The following is a 22,551-nucleotide window of genomic DNA, read 5'->3' on the forward strand; positions in this document are numbered from 1 at the left end:
CATTTAAGCTGTATGTTTTCTCTTTGTTCCCTTTTGACAGGATACACTTGCAATAAAAACAACAAAAATGTTATCACACCAGCTTGCCAAGGCCAGAACTACTGGCTTTCTTAGTGCTTGTTTTTAAAAGCAGACCCTCTCTCTTGCACAAATACAGGCTGGTTTTTATTTAAAAGAAATTCACTTGGAAGGAATGACACAGGTGGGGGTAGTCAGGGCATGCATTGCACCCGTGGCCAATTGTCTGCTCCATCTCCCCATCCCCCCCCCCCCCAAAAAAAAAATAGGCACTTAACCGAATTCCCAAAGGGAAAACTTTGGGAAGCTTTTTGTTGGGAACAGATCCCCTTTGTGAATAACTTAGCACCCTACGTCATGTGTTAATAACAGAACAATAGTTTGCTTCCACTTATACACTTTATTGCAACTTGTAATAGGAGCGGGAACATCCCTTTCGCACCCTCTTCTATTTACATTTCAGAACGAGTCACAAAAGTTACCTAACGTCCGAAATACTGTTCAGACTCATAAAATAATGTTTTCTTTTATATATCTTTATTAACCTTTTTTGAACATACAGGTTGTACAAATATCAGCATTTACCATGCCAGGGGTATATCACATCGAGTGGGCACCTTTCAAATCTCATAGGGCATGCAACATGTACAACAACAATGCTATACAAACTTTTTCCCAGGTGTCCCTTCCTCCTACTTCTCTTGTATACATCTTCTATATAATGCCTCAGTCATGAACACCCCTGAGAACCCCTGTCATGGCCCACAGCCCCGGGCTTCAACTCGAAGAAACAGTTCCCTGTCTTCCCTCCTACCTCCCTTCCCTCAACAAAACTACCCCCCAGCCCCCCATCCATGTCTGATGGATAATCAGTATAACATACCCTGATGGGCCTTGTCTCTCTATGTCTGTTGCCCCTGCTGGTATAACCATGCTACTCTGCCTCTCTCATCTCTTCGCTACCTTCCGCCTCCCGCCCTGAGTGTACACTTCCCTTGGTCATGTCGCCAACTGTTCCGTCCATATCTGTATTTATCAGCTCTGCCACCATAGCCCTCCAGGCCTGGACGTCTTCTTCTAACCTCTCATCCCATCTGGTCTGATGCATTCGAATCACCTCAGCTGTCGCCCACTCCTGCACATCCCGCACCCACTGTCGCACACTGGGCGGACGGTGGCCCATCCATGATATGGCAATCCGTCTCTTTGCGAGTACAAACCCTAAAAGGACCAGCGTCTGACTGAGATTCTTCTTCTTGTGTCACGGTAGCAACCCCAGCGGTACCACCCGTATCTTCCCGGCTGACTCCCAACCTGTCGCTCCCCTCCGTGCCTCAAGACTGTTTTATGAAGTTGCAATCCTGTCTTTTTGTGAATCATAGTCTTTACTACAACAAAAAGCTATTATACATTAGGCCCTAAGTTCGTAAATTGATGGTTGTTTCCGTTAGATTTACCTCACCATTGTTGAATTGAATCCATTAAACTTATGTCAGTCAGTTCCTTATTTTATACTTATCAATATTTACATTTAATATACTGAATTATTTCTTTAAATCTATAGAATCTATTTCACCTAACTTTTTAAGGAAAAAAAACAAACTTAGAATTGCTGTATCCAGAGGGGGGAAACCAAAAACTGAAGGTGGAGTAAAATTTCCAGACGTGGCATCTCCTTTTGCCTGAGGCAATCCTATTATTGGTTTCATAGTTGCAATCCTTAAACTCTTACAAGACAGCCTATTTTTAACATTATTATCTCTACATATCTCTAACTGATCTCAGAATAAAATATGTCATTAATGGATTGTGCCTTCCCCCATTTTGTACAAAAATCTAATTAGCATTAAAGACAGAACCATTTGTTAGAAATCTTGATATGAGAAGAATATTGTTTAGTTATTTCAATCAGGGTTTTTATTCTATTTATTGGTATTTGAACATCATCATAAGAAAGGAAAAAAACAACATTTCCAGTACACACCATCTCACATGCACCCCGCATACAGTATTACAAATTAATATGTATTTGGTTGAGTCTCCTTAAGCACATTTACCAATCTAATTGTCAAACAGTAGTATTGTAAAGTGATGTATGTTATATCAGATACTCAGACATCTGTTATTGGGCGGGTCTATCAATTTTGCCAGCATAGCGGCCCAGTCAGGCACGCCTTGTGATGGTTTCTCCTCTGTTCTCGAGGCTTTCGAATTGTGTTTCTCCATTCCAGCAAGTCTTGTTTTCACTTATTGAACTGTGGGGCAATCCGGTTGACCAAAAGCATATTTGCTTTTTCACCAAGACTGTGTCAAATGATGCAAGCCTTATTTTCATTTTGTAATAAATCTTTCTGGGAAATAATCCTAACAAACACTGCTTGACAGATCTTGCCGATCCAGAAGAAATGCCAGCTCAAGATGTGACCCACGCATACAAAGCCCTGCCCAACGAGGGACCAGCGTACATCTACAAACGCATGACCTTCCACTAACCAACCAGACACCGGAAATCCGCCTCAGTCTTCCTTGCAGACACCTGTTGAATCAGCCGAGCAAAGAGCGGAGGATGTTCCTTCTCTCACCTGGTGGCCAAAACTTGGAACAACCTTCCCCTGCACCTCAGCACCGCCCCAGAACTCCAGCAATTCAGGAAAGGACTCAAGACCTGGCTGTTCGAATGAACAGATCACCACGAAGCAGCTAGCATCCCCAGTGCCTTGGTGATATGCCGCGCTTTACAATTCCTGATTGATTGATTGATGTTAGCCACAGTGGTCCTACTCTTTATGATTCTCTTATCAGGCAGAACTCCTTCCTGAGAGGTGCCCAGGCCCCTTCCCAGTGACCTCTCTCTGAATCAAAAAGCACCCTTTGAAGTGTACTGAAGAACATGGCTCTTCCTTCCCCCAATGTGCCTCACCCAGCTCACTGGAATGCAGTAATCTACAAATCTTTCTGGGGGGGGCTGTCCTCTATCTCCTCATCATCTTGAGACGATTTTGTATGCGGATGATACGCAGTTGATATCCCATTCAAATCAGATCCTGCTGTCACCAAGGCCAAATTTAAGACCTGTATGTTGAACATAGCTGCCTGGATGGGGGACAACTTTCTCCAGCTCAACTCCAACAAAACGGAGAGTCTCCTGTTCAGGAAGGCGGAGGAACTGTGGACGACAGATTGGTGGCCCTCGGGACTGGGGGAGCCGCCTTCCCCCACAAAACAGGTCAGGAATTTGGGAGTCCTGCTTGACAACAAATTATCATCTGATGATCATGTAAAGGCACTTTCCAGCACCTGTTTTGGGATATTGATAATGCTAAAGAAAGTATTTCCTTGGATCCCTTTGGATGCAAGAAAGACCCTTATTTAGGCGCTTATTGTGAGCAGGCTGGATTATGGCAACACACTACTGGTAGGAGCCAGAGAAGAGCTCTTCTCCAAGCTCCAGGTACTGCAAAATACTGCTGCAAGAATTGCTTTGAACAAGCCTAGATGCTCTCCGTCTCGACCCCTGCTGCAAGCCTTACACTGGTTGCCAGTCAGAAAGAGAGCAGTCTGTAAACTTCTTACATTGGTGTTCAAGGCTAGGCGAGGCCTGGGACCAGTATACCTAAGGAAGAAGGTAATGGCTTATGTCCTGGGTCGCCAGTTGAGGTCTAGCAATCAAGACCTGTTAGTTCTGTTTAAGAGCAATAAATCTCCGTTTAAGAGCAATAAATCAAGAATGGGAGGGCGTGCTTTTTCCCATTTGGTCCCCTTTCACTGGAACAGGTTGCCGGAAGAGATACGTCGCTGCACCTCTCTGGGACACTTTAAGAAAAGCCTAAAAACCTGGTTGTTTTAGGGGGTCGGTGAGGGCGAGGGTCCTGCTAGTGTGCTGCCAAGCGCCGAGAGATCCCCCTGGGGATGATTCATTGCACCATATAAATGTTAAATAAATAAAAAATATTCCTCCTGTTAGCCCTGGGTCTCCCAAAATGGAAACCGGAATCATCCATGTATTGTACCATAAACAGGCACACATATACTCAGCATGTGCGTGTAAAATACAATCCCTGTACAGCACTACATCCTTCATGTATTGTACCATTCATCACAGGCACACGTACACCCAGCACATGCATATAACATACATGCACTGCACAGCACTATTCCTGTATTGTACCGTTATAGCCACATTTGCACCCAGCACATTTAGAAACACACATATGTGGTGCATCACTGCACATCAGACCGATGTAGGCCAAGGGTAAGTTAAACATACAGCAGCTAAAATTTTTATAAGTGGGCCTGTGGGCCTTACTCTAGTGACACAGTTAAAAGGCATGTTCAGTCTCACTGATCACTAAATGGTATTCCGCAACCACCGCACTCCTGAGGCTTAACTCTTGCCAAAGGCAGTTGCCTTTCACTTCTGAGGGTACCGCTTTGGGCGCCCCTCCCGGACAAAAAAGACAGCAATCGGTAAAACAGACATTGTCATCGTGCACACACATGGTCCATGTTCGTCCATGACAAAAAAAATCAAGGATTCAGACATGATCATAGTTGGGGCACTAAAGGCAGGGGTGCACGTCCATCACCTTGCGAGGGACTTTTCTATCCCAGCATTGTATAAAATTGCAAAGCAATTTGTAAAACACAGGATCTGTTGGGGTTTTTGCTAAGATTGTATAGATGAGATTGATTACAATGTCCGAGTTTGCTTCTGTAATGCAGACTCTATTTTTTGGTGTACTACCGACTTTTATCTACTCATAAGTAATACAGAATTAACGCTCTATAAATGAAGATAAAAATGCATGTCGTGTCATTCTGAAACTGGCATTTTAACAAGTAATGTCAGAAAGTTCACAGATTTTAGGAAATAAAATGGACAAAGATTAAATAAACTACTTGACTTTTACATGTTTGTCTATTAAAAACCTCTTCTTGGGTTCTCTAACTATTTCTTCGGATTGTGGTTGTACACATTCTACAATCATTGATTTATTAACATCATTTGCTATCGAAAAAATGTTGGAAAGATACTCAAATGTTGAATTGTACCTACTACTGGTGACATGTGATGTGTTAATAACAGAATTGATACAGCTTATGCTTATTAGATTCATGATACAGTCAAAAGAGACTCGCTACGGTTTTAGTTAAAAAAAAAATGTCACTAAGTGCCTTAGTTGAAATGTACGAAGAGATGAAATTTCCGTGCAGGCATAGTTTATTTTTTTTATATTGTTCACCTAATTAACCTATATTTGTGAGAAATTATTTTCAATACTTAAAACGTGTACAATAGTACCTCTATCATGTATATATGTATCAATGTACTGGCTGTTTTCACCTTCTTCTCCTCCTTCCTCTTTTTTTTCCTTCTTCTGTTGTATTACATTTGCAATTAGTTATCAGGTTTCATGAAGTATGCACTTTATTACATTGTCCCTATATTTGACATCTTTTTTTAAACACATTTTATTACAGGTAATTTGTATTTTTCAATGTTGCTCGTTTAACAGTCCCTTTTAATATCACAAGAGAGTAGTATAGGTTGTATACTACTCGTCACCATGTATTTTTTGACAGGTGGCCACGCCCCTTTGACCACGCCCCTTTGGTCCGTGTGTCTATATTGGACGTGTTCCAAGTCTGATTTTAATCGGGGTTTTAATCGGTCCTTATAACGTATTGATAAGATTATAGCATTTTATTGTTTTATAGGTCGTTATTTTGTGAATCATGGCTTATAAAATGATACGGCGATGAAATCAAAAATAAAAATAAAAAAATAAAAAAAAATAAAAAGCGTATAAAACGATAAGTTAGGATTTGTGAATCAAGGCTTATAAAATGATACGGCGATGAAATCATAAAGCGTGTAAAACAACCAGGCATGCCCGGGCATGTCTTGCTTTAGGCATGTTTATGGGGGACTCAGTACGTATAAATCGACCAGGCATGCCCGGGCATGTCTTGCTTTAGGCGTGTTTATGGGGGCTCAGTAATCGGATATATGGGGTGCAGCTACGAATTAAAATGATATTTTATACATTTCCCATCATCACATTATTGAAAAGAATAATAACGCGTTTTAGAACAAATTGCTTTTATTAAATGTAAAATGAAAGCTCGGAGAAGTTTTATTTTGGGTCAATATTTACAATTTAATTGAAACCATTTTTTACATAACAGAAAATCACATTTTATGTAATTACAGTTTCATTATATGGAATTACATATACTGACAGCATTTAGTGACAATAGAAAAAAAAAAAGAAAATCAAGCTTATAGTTGAATAATGAGGTAGAGGTAGTTATCAAATATAATATGAACCATTGCATATAAATCACAGTATCAACAGCACACATAAAATCTGCGGAAGTTACATTAAAAAAGGAATCACAGCATATTTTTGGTACCCGGTAATAATCACAGATAGCTATAAAACATTTGTAAAGTATAGAAAACACATAGTCAAGCTTATAGTTGAATAGTGAGGTAGCGGTAGTTCTCAAATACATTATAAACCAAGACATATGAATCACAGTATCAACAGCAGACATCAAATATGCGGAAGTTACATACATTTTTTAAAAGAAGAATCACAGCTTATCGTTGTTAACTATAGTATTAACTATAGCTTTTATTAAATGTAAAATGAAAGCTCGGAGAAGTTTTATTTTGGGTCAATATTTACAATTTAATTGAAACCATTTTTTACATAACAGAAAATCACATTTTATGTAATTACAGTTTCATTATATGGAATTACATATACTGACAGCATTTAGTGACAATAGAAAAAAAAAAAGAAAATCAAGCTTATAGTTGAATAATGAGGTAGAGGTAGTTATCAAATATAATATGAACCATTGCATATAAATCACAGTATCAACAGCACACATAAAATCTGCGGAAGTTACATTAAAAAAGGAATCACAGCATATTTTTGGTACCCGGTAATAATCACAGATAGCTATAAAACATTTGTAAAGTATAGAAAACACATAGTCAAGCTTATAGTTGAATAGTGAGGTAGCGGTAGTTCTCAAATACATTATAAACCAAGACATATGAATCACAGTATCAACAGCAGACATCAAATATGCGGAAGTTACATACATTTTTTAAAAGAAGAATCACAGCTTATCGTTGTTAACTTATAATAATCACGGATAGCGATAATACATATATAAATATAGAATTCACATATTTAAGCTTATAGTTGAATAATGAGGTAGCCGTAGTTAGCAAATACATTATGCACCTTGGCATATAAATCACAGTATCAACACTGAAAACAAAATGATGTACATAAAAATCAAGAAACCATAGCGTATTAACATCAACCAGTAATACGCAGTATGGCCACAGGGCATAAAATTATACAAAAACTATATGTTGTGATACAGATGAGGTATTTACATAAAAAAATATTTAGTTACCCAGTAAAAAGCATAGGTCTCTATTATAAGTCACGGGTGCTAAACAGACAACCATGGCAATCTCGCGAAGTGTTTTCTTTTTTTTGGCGGGGGTGCTTGGCCGTGTGTTGTTACGGGTTCGTGAGCATTGTCAGCGGTATCACGGAGGGCAAGCGTCGGTGCTCTTCGAGGGGTCAGTGAAAATGGTGATGCGGGGGGAGAAGGGATAACAAATGGTGCAACGGCGTTGTTCTTTAAATCTTCTAAGTGGATACGATGACCACCATTTCCTAGCACCGATGTCGGAATGTTCAGTTCTGCTAGGCTCTGCATGAAGGCATCCCAACCGACAGGCGCTTTATTATTTGCAAAAGAGTGTGTTTGGGTGGCGCCTCTGATCAAATCATGCAGGTTTGAACCACGTATAACATTACCTTTATAAAGAAGTTCCCCCTTATCATTCCAGAAAGCGATGTCTTTATTTTGATGAATTTTATTAAGAAGTAATTCTGCTTTCTTTTTGTGCCGGGGGTTAACGTTGTCAAGGATTTCATTAACTAGATTAAAGGCGTGTGATTCTGGCTCTCTGACCGGTGAAACGGGTGGCTCTTGACTTTCAGGCATGAATAAAGTCAGGCCCTCTTTTTCCATTTTACCATGATGGACAAAGTTCAGATACTTTTGAAGGATAGCGGTATAAAGCTTAGCTTTCTCGTGCACCGGTAAATCACTACGATGAAGAATTTCGCGCATCTCAGCGTCCAACAGATCCGTGGCTGATTTTCTAATGTCGGTATCAGCGCTTGGGGGACTCCGCATTCTGTCTAGCTGATGTTTAGGAACGAGATACATTTTTTCAATGTGAGCCATCACCGGCGGCGCAGCAGGCCCGAGAGAAGCGGGATAGCAATGCCTAGCAGCGATCCTATGAAGCCCCCAGACTGCTTGACAAGACTTTTTTTTGTTTTAATAGAGATCCTCTTATTGCTCAGTTTTTTAACAAGATTACTTTTCTTTTTAAGCACTCGGATCTGTTGAGGACTCAAAGGGACATTGCCCTTCAAGGTATTTAGGGCTATCTCCGATATCGCTGCTACTAAATCGTCAGACGCGGAGCATAGAAGAGCTTTCCTTTGTTGTGGGGATGATGAAACCAACAGTCTTAAAAGAGCTAGATTGCGCGCTATCCGGCTGGACATGGTCATGAGTGTGTTGGAGCTCTAAACTGGAGCGCTGCTTTTTATTTATCTTCTTTTTATAGCCGGGTAGGACTTTTTTAGAGTATAAGCAACAGGAAGATCCGGTGGGAAAAGCCCGGTCCTTAATCTGTAATCCTCCGGCGTGCCGGCGTTTAAATCTACAAAAAGATACCCATAGGGGCTCTGAGTGGCGTCCTCAAAGGCTTCTAGAAAGAAACTAGAGCGACCCGGGTACATCTGTCTGGCTAGAGTCGTTATTTGAAGCTTGTCTCGGGGGTTTTTGAAAAGCACCATGTACTTGGTGTTCAGAGCGATGGTTCGTGAGCTCTTACCTTGGCAGAAGACGTTTTGCACAATGTATAAAATGCTAAGATTACGATGGTGAACATACTGAGTAAAAGCTTTTTCAATTTCACCGCTGTCACAAGCAGAGGCCATTAGATCATCTACAATTAACATATTAACACTAGAGGGTGGAAATAAAATGTCATCATTTAAGGCGGCGGGGAGCCCCTCGACAAATTTGAGGTGTGGAAGCTTTAGCGCGAGTTCTTGATAGAGCCGCTGCCAACAGGAATAGGCCCACACTACGTTGGTGGGTGGCTGGGTCAGCATTTGATGCGCATTTTCCAAAAGTTTTTTTACAAAGTAACTTTTACCAGAATTGGAAGGACCTGCGAGGATGCATGAGAACGGATGTTGCAATCTAATATCCATACTTTAAACAACCTCTAATAAACTATACACACCAAAAGCGGAAAGTCCTTTTTCTCGCTAGCCCCGTGTTTACACAGAGGCTGCATAACTCTTAAAAGCCGTAGGGCAGGGTTTTATAGTCCTCTTTAAGAACGCGCTTATCATATACAACCCTCAACGTTTTGCGAAGCGGGCGTGTCTCAATATCCCAACGTTTTTTAATTCTCACAATGCAGGGGTGCTGCACTACTAAGCTTTCATCTTCTGGAACACATTCACCTCTTTCGGCGTGCTTGGCATATTGAGTGACCAGCTCTTTTAAGTTTTGAAAATTTACTTTTTCGCGGTTCTGAACATTGAGGGTGATCCCCTTCACCTTCAAGCAGATTTTACCGCCTGATAAGCGGTAACCGTAGGTTTTGGGGCCGGCTGAAACAAACTCTGTGATGTGTTCATCGGGAGGTGTTTCGCTAGTGAGTTCCCCCAGATAGTCACCCACCGGAGGGTTAACATCGCCCTTTTTGCTCACAAAAATCACAGAGTCTGTGTCGTGGTAAAGACAGCGGTCTTGAAGCAACTCCAGGAGCTTGTACAACTCCAATCTAGCATAAGCGGTGGTGAAACTGGCAATAAATATGTTAGCGTTGCATGAAGGCGGGTAATGTACTTTGGTATACCGCCAACACACACAAGCGGTATCATCATCTATGAACTCGCAAGATGACACCTCGCAGTAGGAAGTAAAAAAGTACTGATCAAATTCATCCGGCTCTGTCACTAGAGTAGTTTCTGAGCGGTCTTCTCTCTGCCCCAGTTTTCCCCATAGAGAGTTGAGAAACAGTTTAGCAATCTGTCTTTTAGTGGGGTTCACATGGATTTTATTAGAGCGCAATCGAATACCCTCTTTCTGAAAATATTCCCTCCGGTACTTCTGTTTCTCGGCATTATCACTACACCACTGGGGGTAACCCGAAGCTTCTTGCTTGTCTCTAAGGTGCAAGTTGATGTAGTCGGTAAACAGATCACTAGAAACATTTTCAAAATGCCATATCTCATAAATGCGATCTATCACATAGCCTTTTTTCAGAGCTACATTCACTTCTACAGTGCACCAGGTGCCGGTCAGAGCACGTTCGTCATCAGAGTGATCACACCGGAAGGTCTGTCTGGCTTCTGTGCAGGAGCGGCACAGGGTAAATAATAGTTTTCCCTCGAATCTGTAAGGAAGCACCGGGAAAAAAAGTCCTCTAGGCGGACGAATTCTACATCTGATTAGACCGAAATACATTTGAGGGGCTCCAAAATCTTTATAAAGGATCTTAGGATGTCCCACAGGGTAGACTTTTGTCTTGTTAACAAAGGGGTATAAGCTGGTAAAATCATAGTAAAAAATCTTTTCATCACCAGAGGCCTTTCGATAAAGAGTAACGGCGTTGGTTCGTCCTCCGTAGAGAGAATCACGCGGTTTCAAGGGCTCGGGTAAGTCACGATCCTTGATAAAAGTCTGCAGATCTAGATTACATGTTAACTGCTCACGCCACGCGTGTTCCCAAATACTTCTGACGTTGAAGCCGCGTCTTTTTAAAAACTCCTGTTTAATAGTTGTGCGGTTAAGCAACTGACCATATGTACAACCGGTCATCTTATTAAAATCGTTTCCGGCGTAACAAATTGGACAGCCGTGAAAAAAGCAACCATTAAATTCAAAGGCAGTAGGGACCCCGTCAATATTGGCATAACCATCTAAAAAATAGGACCCAATTTTAAGCTCCCCGCCCCTCAAAGCGTGACGGATGGTGATTCTTTCACTGTATTCCAAATACATCAACCATTGAATAGCGGGTGTTGAGAATCTCTTTTGCTGTCTGTGATAATTATCACGAGGTAGCAACGCTAATGTGTAAGGTTTTAAAAAACAAAATCTGAACATCGCCAAGCAGACTGAAGCTAAAGTGATGTACTGAAAGGGGTCGATGAAGTCAACATAGGCATACTCATTGGCCTGACCCGGGTTCACCAAGATTTGCTTGCTAGACATGGCAATGACGCCTTCTCTAAAGCGGATACACGCCTCTCTTAAAATGTTCACATCTTGTTGGCAGTAATGAGACAGCTCCTTCTGGAAATCAAACTCCCGATCTTTGTTCGATTCATACCAGGACACAAATTCTGTTTTCTCAGAGGGTGACATATAGTTTACACCGTAAAATTCTGCTGAGGGCATAGCACCAACGTATTTTTGGTTCTGCAAAGTGTTAAAGTAATGCGGGAAATACCCTTTAGACTCTTGGAAACCCATTGCCTGTGGAAGTTTACTGAGTTTCATGGGCAAAAAGTTTATAGAGTCTATAAACCTGATATTGAGTACTTTGGTTGTAACGCACATGAGCTTTCCTCCCTGAGTGATCAGTGACATTGCCACCTTTTCAAGCACTAGAGCTTTCACTACAAAATAACAGTCATATCCTTTAGAGAAATGTGCGAGAAAACTATAGTTTTGAAATCGGGGTGTAATGAATGTGTTGATAAAATCATTGACGCATGTAGGACCTGAAAACTCCCAAGTAGGCTCACCATTAATATGTCTGGCAAAAATATAATTTGGCTCGTGAATGATATTTTCCTGACGGCACTCCATATCGTAGAATATATAATCATTTGTTTTGGTCGGCGGTTTGAGTCTGCTCATAAAGCAGAGATGTGAATCAAATGAAAACACCCGGGCTTTACAGACACCGCATTCAAGGCCTTCGCATTCATGACTTTCGGGGCCGTAGAGACCGCACGAATCACACAACTTTTTGCTGAGACAGCTCACCTCCCCCGCCACGGCTAAAGCACGATGACGCTCTAAACACTCCGAAGAACGACAAAACAGTCGACACCGCGGACACCTTTGGAGATCGTTGGCAATGTCATGGCAATCGTTCGTAACGCACGCTTTGCAGAAGTCTGCGCACGAGTGATTGTATTTGTGGGTATAGGCCGAATGGCAATATTCGCAGTAATACCTAGCGCCGAGGAATTTTTTTATATCTTTCACACCGTAAAAATGGCTTTCATGTAAAAGAACAAACAGAATTTTAGATTTGTTGGCGGTACCGCTGGTGAAATAACGCCAGCCGCCTTCGTGATATAATACTTTAATCGTCACACCCAAGTAATTTTCAAATGCTTCTATGTCTTGCAAAGAGACATCCGTATCTGGGGGGATGTTTAGGGCATCGTGCATTAACTGTGCCTGCTCTGTCAACGTTCTATCCGTAGATTGACCGTGAGCCAATAACCCTGCCAAACACCCCGCCAGGCACAAATTTCCAGCTGTGTTGTTCAAATCAATCAACCATCGACGTTTCTTTTGAATGATCTTAGTAAACAATACAGAATTTAGAGCCCGTCTGGCACCGCCGCCCCTACTTTTTATCACAGTCACAACAAGTGTTAAACTTTGTGACCCCAGAATCTCTGCATTGCTATTCATCATGTCAACAATTTTGTTTAAGAAATCTGAGGCATCTAGGTCGTGATGCGGTAGCCTGCGAGTGTAAAAAGAGTTAGCCAGACCACCGCCGCTCAGGCGAATTTGTACATAATCGTTGGGGCCTATGTCTGGGGCCATTTGGTCCAGCAGCAGTTGGATAGAGTTAATAACCGCTTCTAGGGCCAGTCTAATAGAATCTATGAGATGAAGATTGACAAAACGAAATTCTTCATAAAATTCTATAGCTCTAAATTTTTTGATAACTCTTTGATATTGTCGCACGCTTTCTAAAAACACCGGCGCAGGGTTGTTACTGATGCTAGAATTATCGCAAGCGACAGCCGTTCTCTGAGGTGTTTGCTCTAACTGCGTGGGGCTCGGTGGTAAATACCCATTGTTGCTTTGAATATTACGGCGTATATTTCTCAAATGGTTTTTGGCTCTTTTTAGGTTTTTGGCTAACCGATTTCTGACTACTTTAGCGGCTAACCATTTCTCTTTACGTTTGGCGACTGTAGTTTCAGACCTTCTCGGCGACCTATGCTCTTTGGGGGTCATTATCAGTTTCCCGAGTCGAGACTCAAGGAATCAAGGTTGGCTTGGGCATCTGCTAAAATAGATGCGAGCGAAGTCTGAGTATTTTGGATCACGTCCTCTACTGCTAGTTTGACATCTGTTATGCCGCCGATATGTCCGGAAGCTTCCTGTACACGTAGAACATTAAAAACGGATGAACTGACGGGTGCAGAGTTCAAGCCTAATCCTTCTAGGGTATTTATTAGGGGAAAAATGGCGTAAATTGCCTGAAGTACAGCCGCGTCGCTGGGGAGTGAAGCTTTAACAGCAGCAGCAGCAGCCCCACTGCGGGGGTCAAGTGGTGTCTTTATCTCAACGTTAAGTGATTTTTTGACACTTAGGACGTCATCTATGGCGCGTGAGGAGACAGAGGACTCTAGCTGATTTTGAGCAGTTACTAAAGCAGCTGAAAGTGATTTCTCTAAATTTTGCTGTATACGTACGATGCCTGCTTTGATGCGTTCAATGGCTTGTATCTGAGCTACTGTATCACGATTACTTAAAGCAAAAATAATAGCTTCGCAGAGAGGTGCTGTGTTCAGAGTGCTTCCCCTAAGGTTTGTTATTAAAGGTAAAATATCGTGGAATGCTGATGTTACTGCGGTAATGTTTAGGGGTGGTGTGGGGTTATGTCTAGGAGCTTGTAGCGCCGCTGCGGACGCCCCGTTTGCTGCAGCACTGTGGGCAATTTCAGTCTTTAAATTATGGTGAATAGCACCTGGTGCGAACCTTACTGGGGGACTGGTGATGGCGGGTCCTCCTCCTATTGTAACATCTGTGTGACACCCCCCTTGTGAGCGTGGGTTCTTGGAGCATTCGCTGTGTACAGATGGCCCTGCTTTTGATCTGTTTTGTTGAACGGGTACATTCGCGTTTTCCCCCCAACAGTCATCATCGTCAAGCAGCGAAATTATTTCTTGTTCATCGGGGGGAATAATGGCGTTTGCTGGTTGCGCATGCAAGTTCTTTGATGGTTGAGAGTGAGACTTGGGGGTAGGAGTAGGTGGGGGGTGCACTAATACCGGAGTATCGCTGCAAGGGTGCGTTGTGACACCTAGAATCTGTTCTGAATTTCGGCTGGGGAGAACGCAACCAGGGGTAGGCGTGTTTGAATTCGAAACCTGGAAGGTCTGTAGAGTAGCAGAATTGTTATCATTAGCATTCGCTTTCCTATTGCGCTTTTGATCACCCTTTTCTTTACAGCCAGAGTGTCTCTTTCTCAAACCGCCACCATTTACAGACACCGGTGGAAACTCATGCAATGCAGGCCCCCCAACAGTACTCCCCCCAAAACCACCCTGCAATGTTTGTGGTGGCCCTCGCCGCCTCGCTTCTTTACGCTTCTGACCTTTGCTTTTCAGATCGTCAGGCGGCAACCTTGAACTCCTTTGTACAACCGGTTGTTGTGTATTTGATTGCTGCACGTGTTGGATGGAGATTGCATCATCAGTTTTATCTAAGTAAGAGCAAAAAACATAATTTTAATTCAAGCAATGAACAGTCGGAAGAGTCCTCAATAGTCATCAGTGCTACAACTAGACTGAGAGTGGCAGCGCAAGCTCGCTGGTGGCAGCACACACACACAAACACACACACACAAGCACACACACACACACACACACACACACACTCACACACACACGCACAAGCACGCACACATCAGCATGGTCTATGATAGAACATACTACCAGTAGAAAAGAGAATTAATTCTTACCAGCATGCGCGCTGAAGCCGCAAATTTGACTGGCTGCGATAGGATTAGGGCCTTCAAGCGCAGTGTCGAATAAAAGTGCGTCTGCCGCCTCGGCCACTTCCTGCGAAGACAAAAATGCAAACAGCTGTAACACATTTCCTATATCGGTTTAAATTAAATTACTTGAAAGCACCGCTATACGTATTTACAAGCTCATGCAAACAAAAGCACACACACACACACACACACACACACACACACACACACGACCGCAGAAATAGACCCAGACCTTAGTTGTCAAATTATCTGCTTTTCAAGCCGCAGCTCAACCCCGGCTCGCTGGCCCCAGGCTATATAGTGACATTATTTAAGACCTCGGGCGCTATTAAATCATGATCTGTAAAGCAAGGAGGCGGACTAGTCCTTGACTTAAAAACACGGATCAATGAGCAGATAGTCTTTGAGGTAAGAGCATGTGCAAAATCTAAACACGCCGAGTATCATGTCATATTTCCTATTGCTTAAAATGCCAGCTGTTGTAACATTACTAAAAACCTTTTGACAGAGGAGCGAAAGACTTAATTAGAACCACATGCTAGAACATTTCAGACGGGGTCCGGCAAAAAAACCAAACACACACACACACACACACACACACACACACACACACGCTTTTTTTTATGCATCTTTCACGGTTCCTGACTAGCAGTTACAGTTAATTCAAAACACCCCGAGTTTCACCTAATTTTATCTATTGCTTAAAACCTTTTGACAGAGGAGCGCAAGACTTAATTAGAACCACATGTTAGAACATTGCCCAGGGACTTCGGTCTAATACGTCTTAGTTTGACAGTCTGAGCCGGATAAAAGCTTACATCCCTGATAAAAAGCATTTAACCTTTGAGAGATGACGCTAATAGAAGCGCAACTTCAAAAAGAGCTAGAGGATTATATAAAAAACATAAAACAAACTTCTTACCAACAATTCTTGCTCCTCAGACATGTTCATAAATGGAAACGGTGCTCAGTCAGCAGGAGGTGAAATCTTTCAGGGGCTTCAGCTTTTCAAGCGACCGATGTGGTGGAAGAATGAAGGTGTCACCAGCGCCGTTGGTTGGGGCGTCGTAGCTTTCCTGAGAGCTCCAGCCTGAATGTTCTTGCAGACCTCACGTTTTATACCCAAAACCCGACAGTTTCCCGCCACAATTCACAACGGTACAATCCACTAAGCATTTCAGGTTGAATATAAACAGCTGCGCGTTAACGTGGCAGCTAGTTGCTGAAAAAAAGTCAGACTGCCAAGTAAAGTTAGGCCCCCCTTTTTTTTTTATTCATATTTTTTGCAAACCTCGACCGGACACTAGGCACCATATGCGTACAATAACCTGTCTAAGCATTTCAGGATGAATATAACAGCTGTGCATTAACGTGGCAGCTAGGTGCTGAAAAAAAGTCAGACCGCCACGTAAAGTTAGGCCCCCTTTTTTTTATTCATTCATTTTTTTTTGCAAGCCTCGACCGGACACTAGGCACCATATGCGTACAATAGCCTGTCTAAGCATTTCAGGATGAATATAACAGCTGTGCATTAACGTGGCAGCTAGGTGCTGAAAAAAGTCAGACCGACACGTAAAGTTAAGGGCTTTTTTCATGCAATTTATTTAGATACATTTTATATCACAGAGTAAAAATGTTCGGTACAAATATGATTTTAAAAGTCCAATGAGAGCGTAAAATAGACCTTGTGGATGTCTGCTAGTTATCATAAACACTGTAAACATGCATATTATCAGTGAATGAAATACAATTTTGCATCGGTCTGTTATTTACACGGCCTCTTTTCAATCTGCGTAATTGCCTCAACACAAACCTTGTTACTAGAGCATCATTTGCCTTCAAATCAGCTGAATACATTTTTAAAATGCTTTCAAAGTCTACACCACGGCATCTATGAAATAAATAAAACAAACAATGTGCCCCGCAGGTAAATGATACATCATCCTGAATCTGGTTTTCATGAAATGTTATTAGGCCTGAAGTGTTTCTTTTTAAAAATTGCCATATGGTATTGGGGTACAGATAACTGTTTGGTGGCACGCCATAGGAGTCAAAAAACTCAGAGTCCTTTTCCGTTAGAAATATTGCTAACCAGTGTCGACCCCTTTGATCTTTACCGTCTGTATTAACTATTAAATGAAGCGGTCGCTGGCGATTACCCAGATACATTGGTAGAGTGTCAGCTGCGAATACACCTAAAAATGAATGTTTTGCCGTCTCGTCTTTGGCGAGAAAACGTTCCAGTTGCCACGTATTCATCACATATAGTCGATTAGCACCTCTCGCCTATGGTTAATCTGTATAACATTCTGAAAGACAGCGTAAATCAGAAGGTTTATAGTAGACGGTAGAGCGGCGCTAAAACGGAGCTCCAGACGTACATTGCCTGATTTTTGTATCGAAAAATGGCCGCCACCCACGTCGTTGTCAGGGCATAGATCGAAAGCCAGCATAGAATAGCCTTTCGAATACTCTACACGATCCACAAAGAAGGGTCGGTCTGATGCGTACTTCCCAGCAACTTGCAGCACACCCAAATATTCTCTAGCCACACCCCCAGTTCCAAATGACGGCGTGTATGGTTTTGCCGGTATAGCTTGGCCGTCTACGGAGAGGCTGCTGTGAGATATATTATAATGCTTGAAATTAAAGGGGTTTCTGCCATATTCACCGCTAAATGCTGCGTTATCGACCAGCGCTACTATTACAGTTCTTGGCAAAAATCCGAAAAAAATATTCTCAGTATTCGATAGTAGCGCACCGGCTGGGATGCTGAACACTTTGAGCTCCACTCTTTCGATGGGGTACTTGGCATTACTGGTTAACAGAGTCTCGGCGTGAGCTAAACGCACCACCGGGCTCACTTTGACACGTTTCACAAATAGTGACGCCGCTAAGATATGCACTTTGTAATTTTCTGCGTCGCCGCTCATTAAGCAAAAAGTGTCTTTATTTCGAATCAGTTTAATCTTCACATCTAGACCGTTAAGCATTAATTTGTCTTGGAAAAATAAATCGCAGTGTAATTGCCCAATCAGTTCCACTTTACGACTTCGGGCTGTAAAGCTAGCTCTGCTCTTAAATCCCGCGTTAGCACCGTTTAAAGTCGTGTCCTCGTGCTCTCCAGCGGTGTCTCTGTAGAAGAGACCTGCAGAAAGTTGGCGTTTTAAAGTGGGGTCCCCATAATTAAGTACCGTTTCGAGATAAGCCCTGTATGGATACGTGTTGTTTGACTGGCTGATGAGCCGGTCGCCGAGGCTCACATCCAGTTGGTTAAAAAGTGAGGCTATGGGGTATGGAGAAAACGCCACTCGGGCTGCGGCGTCCAAATCGGATCCGTCTGCGTTAGTAATTTTGCACGACAGATAAATCAGGGTAGCTGAAAGGTCCAGGTAGTCATCCGACCGAGCTATGAAGAACTCTAAGGGGGCTGTGTCTGACAGGGCTGAAAGTGGCGGTACTTCGACATATAGAGAACTTTCAATGCTGGTTTGCGTTGGTGGTACTTGGAATAGGTCCAACTCTGACTTTGTGCATTCCTGGGAACCGCAAGGGACGGAGGCCATGGTCCGATTTAAAATATGTTGCCCTTAGAGACTCGTTTTTTTCCGTGTCTTCTCCGGGTCTTAAGCGAACTCTTTTGAGCCGGTCGCCGGCGCTTCACAACGCTTTGAAGGAACGCGGGCGGCCCCCTTAGTGATACACCCCTTTTTCTCTTCCTTCCTCTTTCGAGATAGATTAAACCTGAGCCTTCTTGACCCGTTTTGGTAAACTTTTTCATCACCGCCCCCGAAACGTGCCCTGCGACGTCTCGGGCAATATTTGCTGCAGCGGTTTTCACGTGCGGTTTTACCAACTGGAACCCTCTTCTTAAAAGCGGTACTGCTTTTCTGAAAAGGCTTCTGAATATACCGCCAACACCCGCCCCGTACATAATAGGTGCCCCGTGGAACCCCGGGAGGCCTGAGCCGGCTTGTGCTCTATAGTAATCCCTATAGAGCGACGCGTCGCCGTAATTTTCAGGTAAAATCATTATTCTAGTACACTTCACCACGTCGCGGCCTGAAATGAAGCTTCGCTATGACTTTACCCACTTTAAATCTTATATTAGTGTTCAAATCGTCCTTCAGTTCCAAAGTTATTGTGTGAAAATGTTTTTTGCTGATCGGTACATAATCTCTTTTGGTGTAAATGATGTTTATCATGCTATTATTCTTGCCTGTGATTTCCACGCACCGGAGGAGAGGCACGTAGCTATCCCCCACTCTCTGATGCTCTATCACGTCGCAGTATACAAACATCATATAAAATCCGCCGTGTACATCCGTGTAGGCTTTCCCCGCTGATGAAGAGTGGTGAACGTTAGGCGTCAGCCCCAACACTCTCCCCAGTTTTTCACGCACCAAAATACCGTAGTCTTGAGCATTCCTCAACTGCACTTTTCGAAGTCGTGGTTCATACGTTAATCTAAGGTCAACAAGTTCCGATATGTTACCAATGGATTTATTCATTACTTCTACAATGTCTCGTATGTTGTCATAGTGCCCCGGCGGGAAAGAAAGTTCGTGGGCGCTTTCCTTCTTGCGTACCACCGTAAATCTAACATCCTCTGTTTCAAAAGTGTCCCACGTGTGCGGGTACTGAATTTCTGTTAGGGCCACCTCCCAATCTCCTTGTAGATGAATAGGTTTTGCTAGTTTCACCGTAAAATTTGAAATTTTGTTATTAGGGAAAGTGTCCAAAGACGCGTTACTCGGGAGCGTCAGATAAAAAGGTCCGACCTCCATGGCGCTTCCGCGGTACCTAAATGCCTATATCCGCTGTTGTAGACTTTGTATATCCTTTAATTCACTCTCAGAGACCCAACTATTAAATTTATCAGGCCATCCCCGCCATTTAACTAGGCACTGTCTTTGTGCCCCGTGCCCCTTCTTTGCCAAAACGTTCTCAATACGGTACACACGATCTTGATCCTGTTTTATTTTTTGCAGCTCTTCTTTGTAAAAACACCCTTCGACCTCCTCCCCAGCATAGTCTTTTAAGTTAAAAACTGTAACGCCTGAATGCTTGGAAATCTTGTCTATCACAAAGATCTCATCTGTAAAAGTCTGCTCATACCCCTTTTGAAATACCCCCTTGCATCTAGATACCCTAACATGATCACCTTTTTTGAGCGTGTTTTTTGAAACAGGGTTGTTGGTGAACACGGACCCGTACACAGTTCTCCAAATTTTCAACTCATTTTGCGGGGATACTTCTACAGGGGACGTCTTAATGGTTCTATGATAGCTATGATTGTAACTTTCAATAAAATCTTGTAAACGATCTATATAACGAAATGTGTTGTACGCTGTAAAATACCGCCAAATTCGTGCCTTGAGAGTTCTGTTGAATCTTTCTACAATCGCCGCCTTCACTTCGTTGTTTGTAACAAAATGTTTTACACCATACTTGTTCAGCAGAGCTTTTAGCGTCTTGTTTTCAAACTCTTTTCCTCTATCTGTTTGTAACTTTTTAGGAATTCTCCCGCTGCTGAAAATGTAATCAAAGGCTTTTGTGACCGAGCTCCCCGATTTTTCCTTCAGGCCAACGGCGAATGCATACTTTGACAGTACGTCTATCACCGTTAATATAAATTTTACACCATCATTAACCGCGGCATGTTCACGGACGTCTAGAAGGTCCGCTTGCCATTGATGATTTAAGCCGCTGACTATCACACGCCGTCTTTGAAAGCGCTTTCTCGACCCCTTATGTAGCGTGTAGGCATCTTCGCCCGATAACCAGTCGCGTACCTGTGTTCTTTTAACACCGTCGTTGTGGATTTTGCTCTCCTTGTACAAGGCTTCTACACCGCCAAAACTACCAACTTTCGAGGGGTTGTAATAAACTCTTTTGAAAAGCTTCTGCATCGTAGCGCTTCTTGAACTAAAATACCGCAACCCCTACTCCCGCCCCCCTATTCTATTAATTCACTTTTGTTTTATTATTTTTCTTTATCAAATAATCAGAACTAGAAGCCGGTTTATTTTACAATAGTAGATTATTTAATAACACACGAATTAAACAGTGTATGATTTAAACTGGTAATATAGGAATGTACAGCGCTATAAACGATAATAACGATAAAAACATAGATATTTAACACAATGCTCTCAAAAACTCGTGACGTAGAATCAATATTTGGATTTTGCTAGCTATGAACGGTACCAGTCTTCTTACATCCTCCCCACGCCCCTTCAAGAAGGCTCGACAAAACAAATCAGATATTGTATTCATGAAATTGAAAAACTGTTTCTTATTCAGAGTAGTTCCTAGGGTGCAAAATGTCCGCCTGATATAATTGTCGATGCAATCTTCGAGCACGTCGTCAGCGCCCAAGAAGATTTTGCTCTTTTCAACGTCGTAAAAGCCTCTAGGTTTCTGACCCAGTTCTTTTTCAAGCTCTTCGATGATTTCACATCGCTTGTTACGACATAGCGCGGTCGGGCGAAACACTGGTTTGGGGTACGCCATCTTTGCTCTGATCAGAAAATAAAAAGCGTCTTCCAGGCATCTAACGCTCGGTCGCACGCCGATCTCAACCATGTGTCGAAACACACTTTCCTGCAACGGAAAAACACACATACATAATAGTAGCAATCGCGAAGATCATCATGTTTTCATTTACTCTACATTAAGAAATGTCATGTTCCTCGGTTTTAAACTCCTGTAAAGATACTTGATCTTAAAATATCTACGGTAATTCTTCCTTCTCAAATGCTGTTTCATTATCAAGCGTATGTCTTCATCACCCGCTTCATACATACTTTTCACATGCTCTGATGGGGACTGTACTCTCTTAATATACTTTAAAACATTCGCAATCATCTTACTACAATCTTCGGGTACTGACATTTCTTTCAAGCCATAGACCGCCCCCAACGTCGCCATAATCTTATAGGGGTCCAGCTTGTAACATAGTTTCCGTATCAAACTGTCTTCATATTCATCACCCGTCGTGAGACAGTCGTGATGCAACTGACTCGGGTCGTCAATTTTACAACCTTCGCATTCGTCGTACCACCCCGCCTTTAAGCACAATTTTATGATCGCGGCTATCGCTGTCAAAAGTCCGCGATATCGATCCGTGCTCCAACTTTCACCACGACAAAATTGTACAATTGCGTCTAAGCGCTTACAGCTGCAGTTTTTATGCGTTACGGCAAGTTTTTTCTGTCTTGAGCAGCAGAGACATGAAAAACGTAGCGATGGCTGTGTGACTTCCATAGTCGTGCTAGCGGTTTTGTCGCCTGGGGCTCCTCCTCCTCTCTTTTGCTGATAAAAAGAAAAAAGGGGTTTTTCGACCTCAGCCTTCCTCACAACTACACGCCTCATCATCACACTCTTAAACACCCCAGAGGATTTGC

At 42.6% G+C, this 22,551-nt stretch overlaps 1 protein-coding gene across 11 annotated transcripts in view; it reads right to left on the minus strand.

Annotated features, from left to right (window-relative positions):
- Positions 1-22,551, minus strand: part of LOC146805693 (uncharacterized) — a 582,641-nt gene that overhangs the window by 551,795 nt on the left and 8,295 nt on the right. For 4 of the 11 annotated variants that reach the window (XM_085622967.1, XM_085622966.1, XM_085622965.1 and 1 more), the window contains 2 exons: positions 15,107-21,748; positions 6,041-14,848 (listed from right to left, as the gene is read on the minus strand). The exons of 5 other annotated variants lie outside the window; for them this stretch is intronic. In XM_085622967.1, the coding sequence (XP_085479093.1) occupies positions 9,448-13,374 (3,927 nt within the window). In that variant the 5' untranslated portion in view covers positions 13,375-14,848; positions 15,107-21,748 and the 3' untranslated portion in view covers positions 6,041-9,447. Of the gene's footprint in view, positions 1-6,040; positions 14,849-15,106; positions 22,460-22,551 lie in introns of those variants that run through there. 2 more of the 11 variants (XM_085622969.1, XM_085622970.1) reach the window with 2 other exon arrangements.

Source organism: Triturus cristatus, chromosome 8 (assembly GCF_964204655.1).
Source record: "Triturus cristatus chromosome 8, aTriCri1.1, whole genome shotgun sequence".
NCBI lineage: Eukaryota > Metazoa > Chordata > Amphibia > Caudata > Salamandridae > Triturus > Triturus cristatus.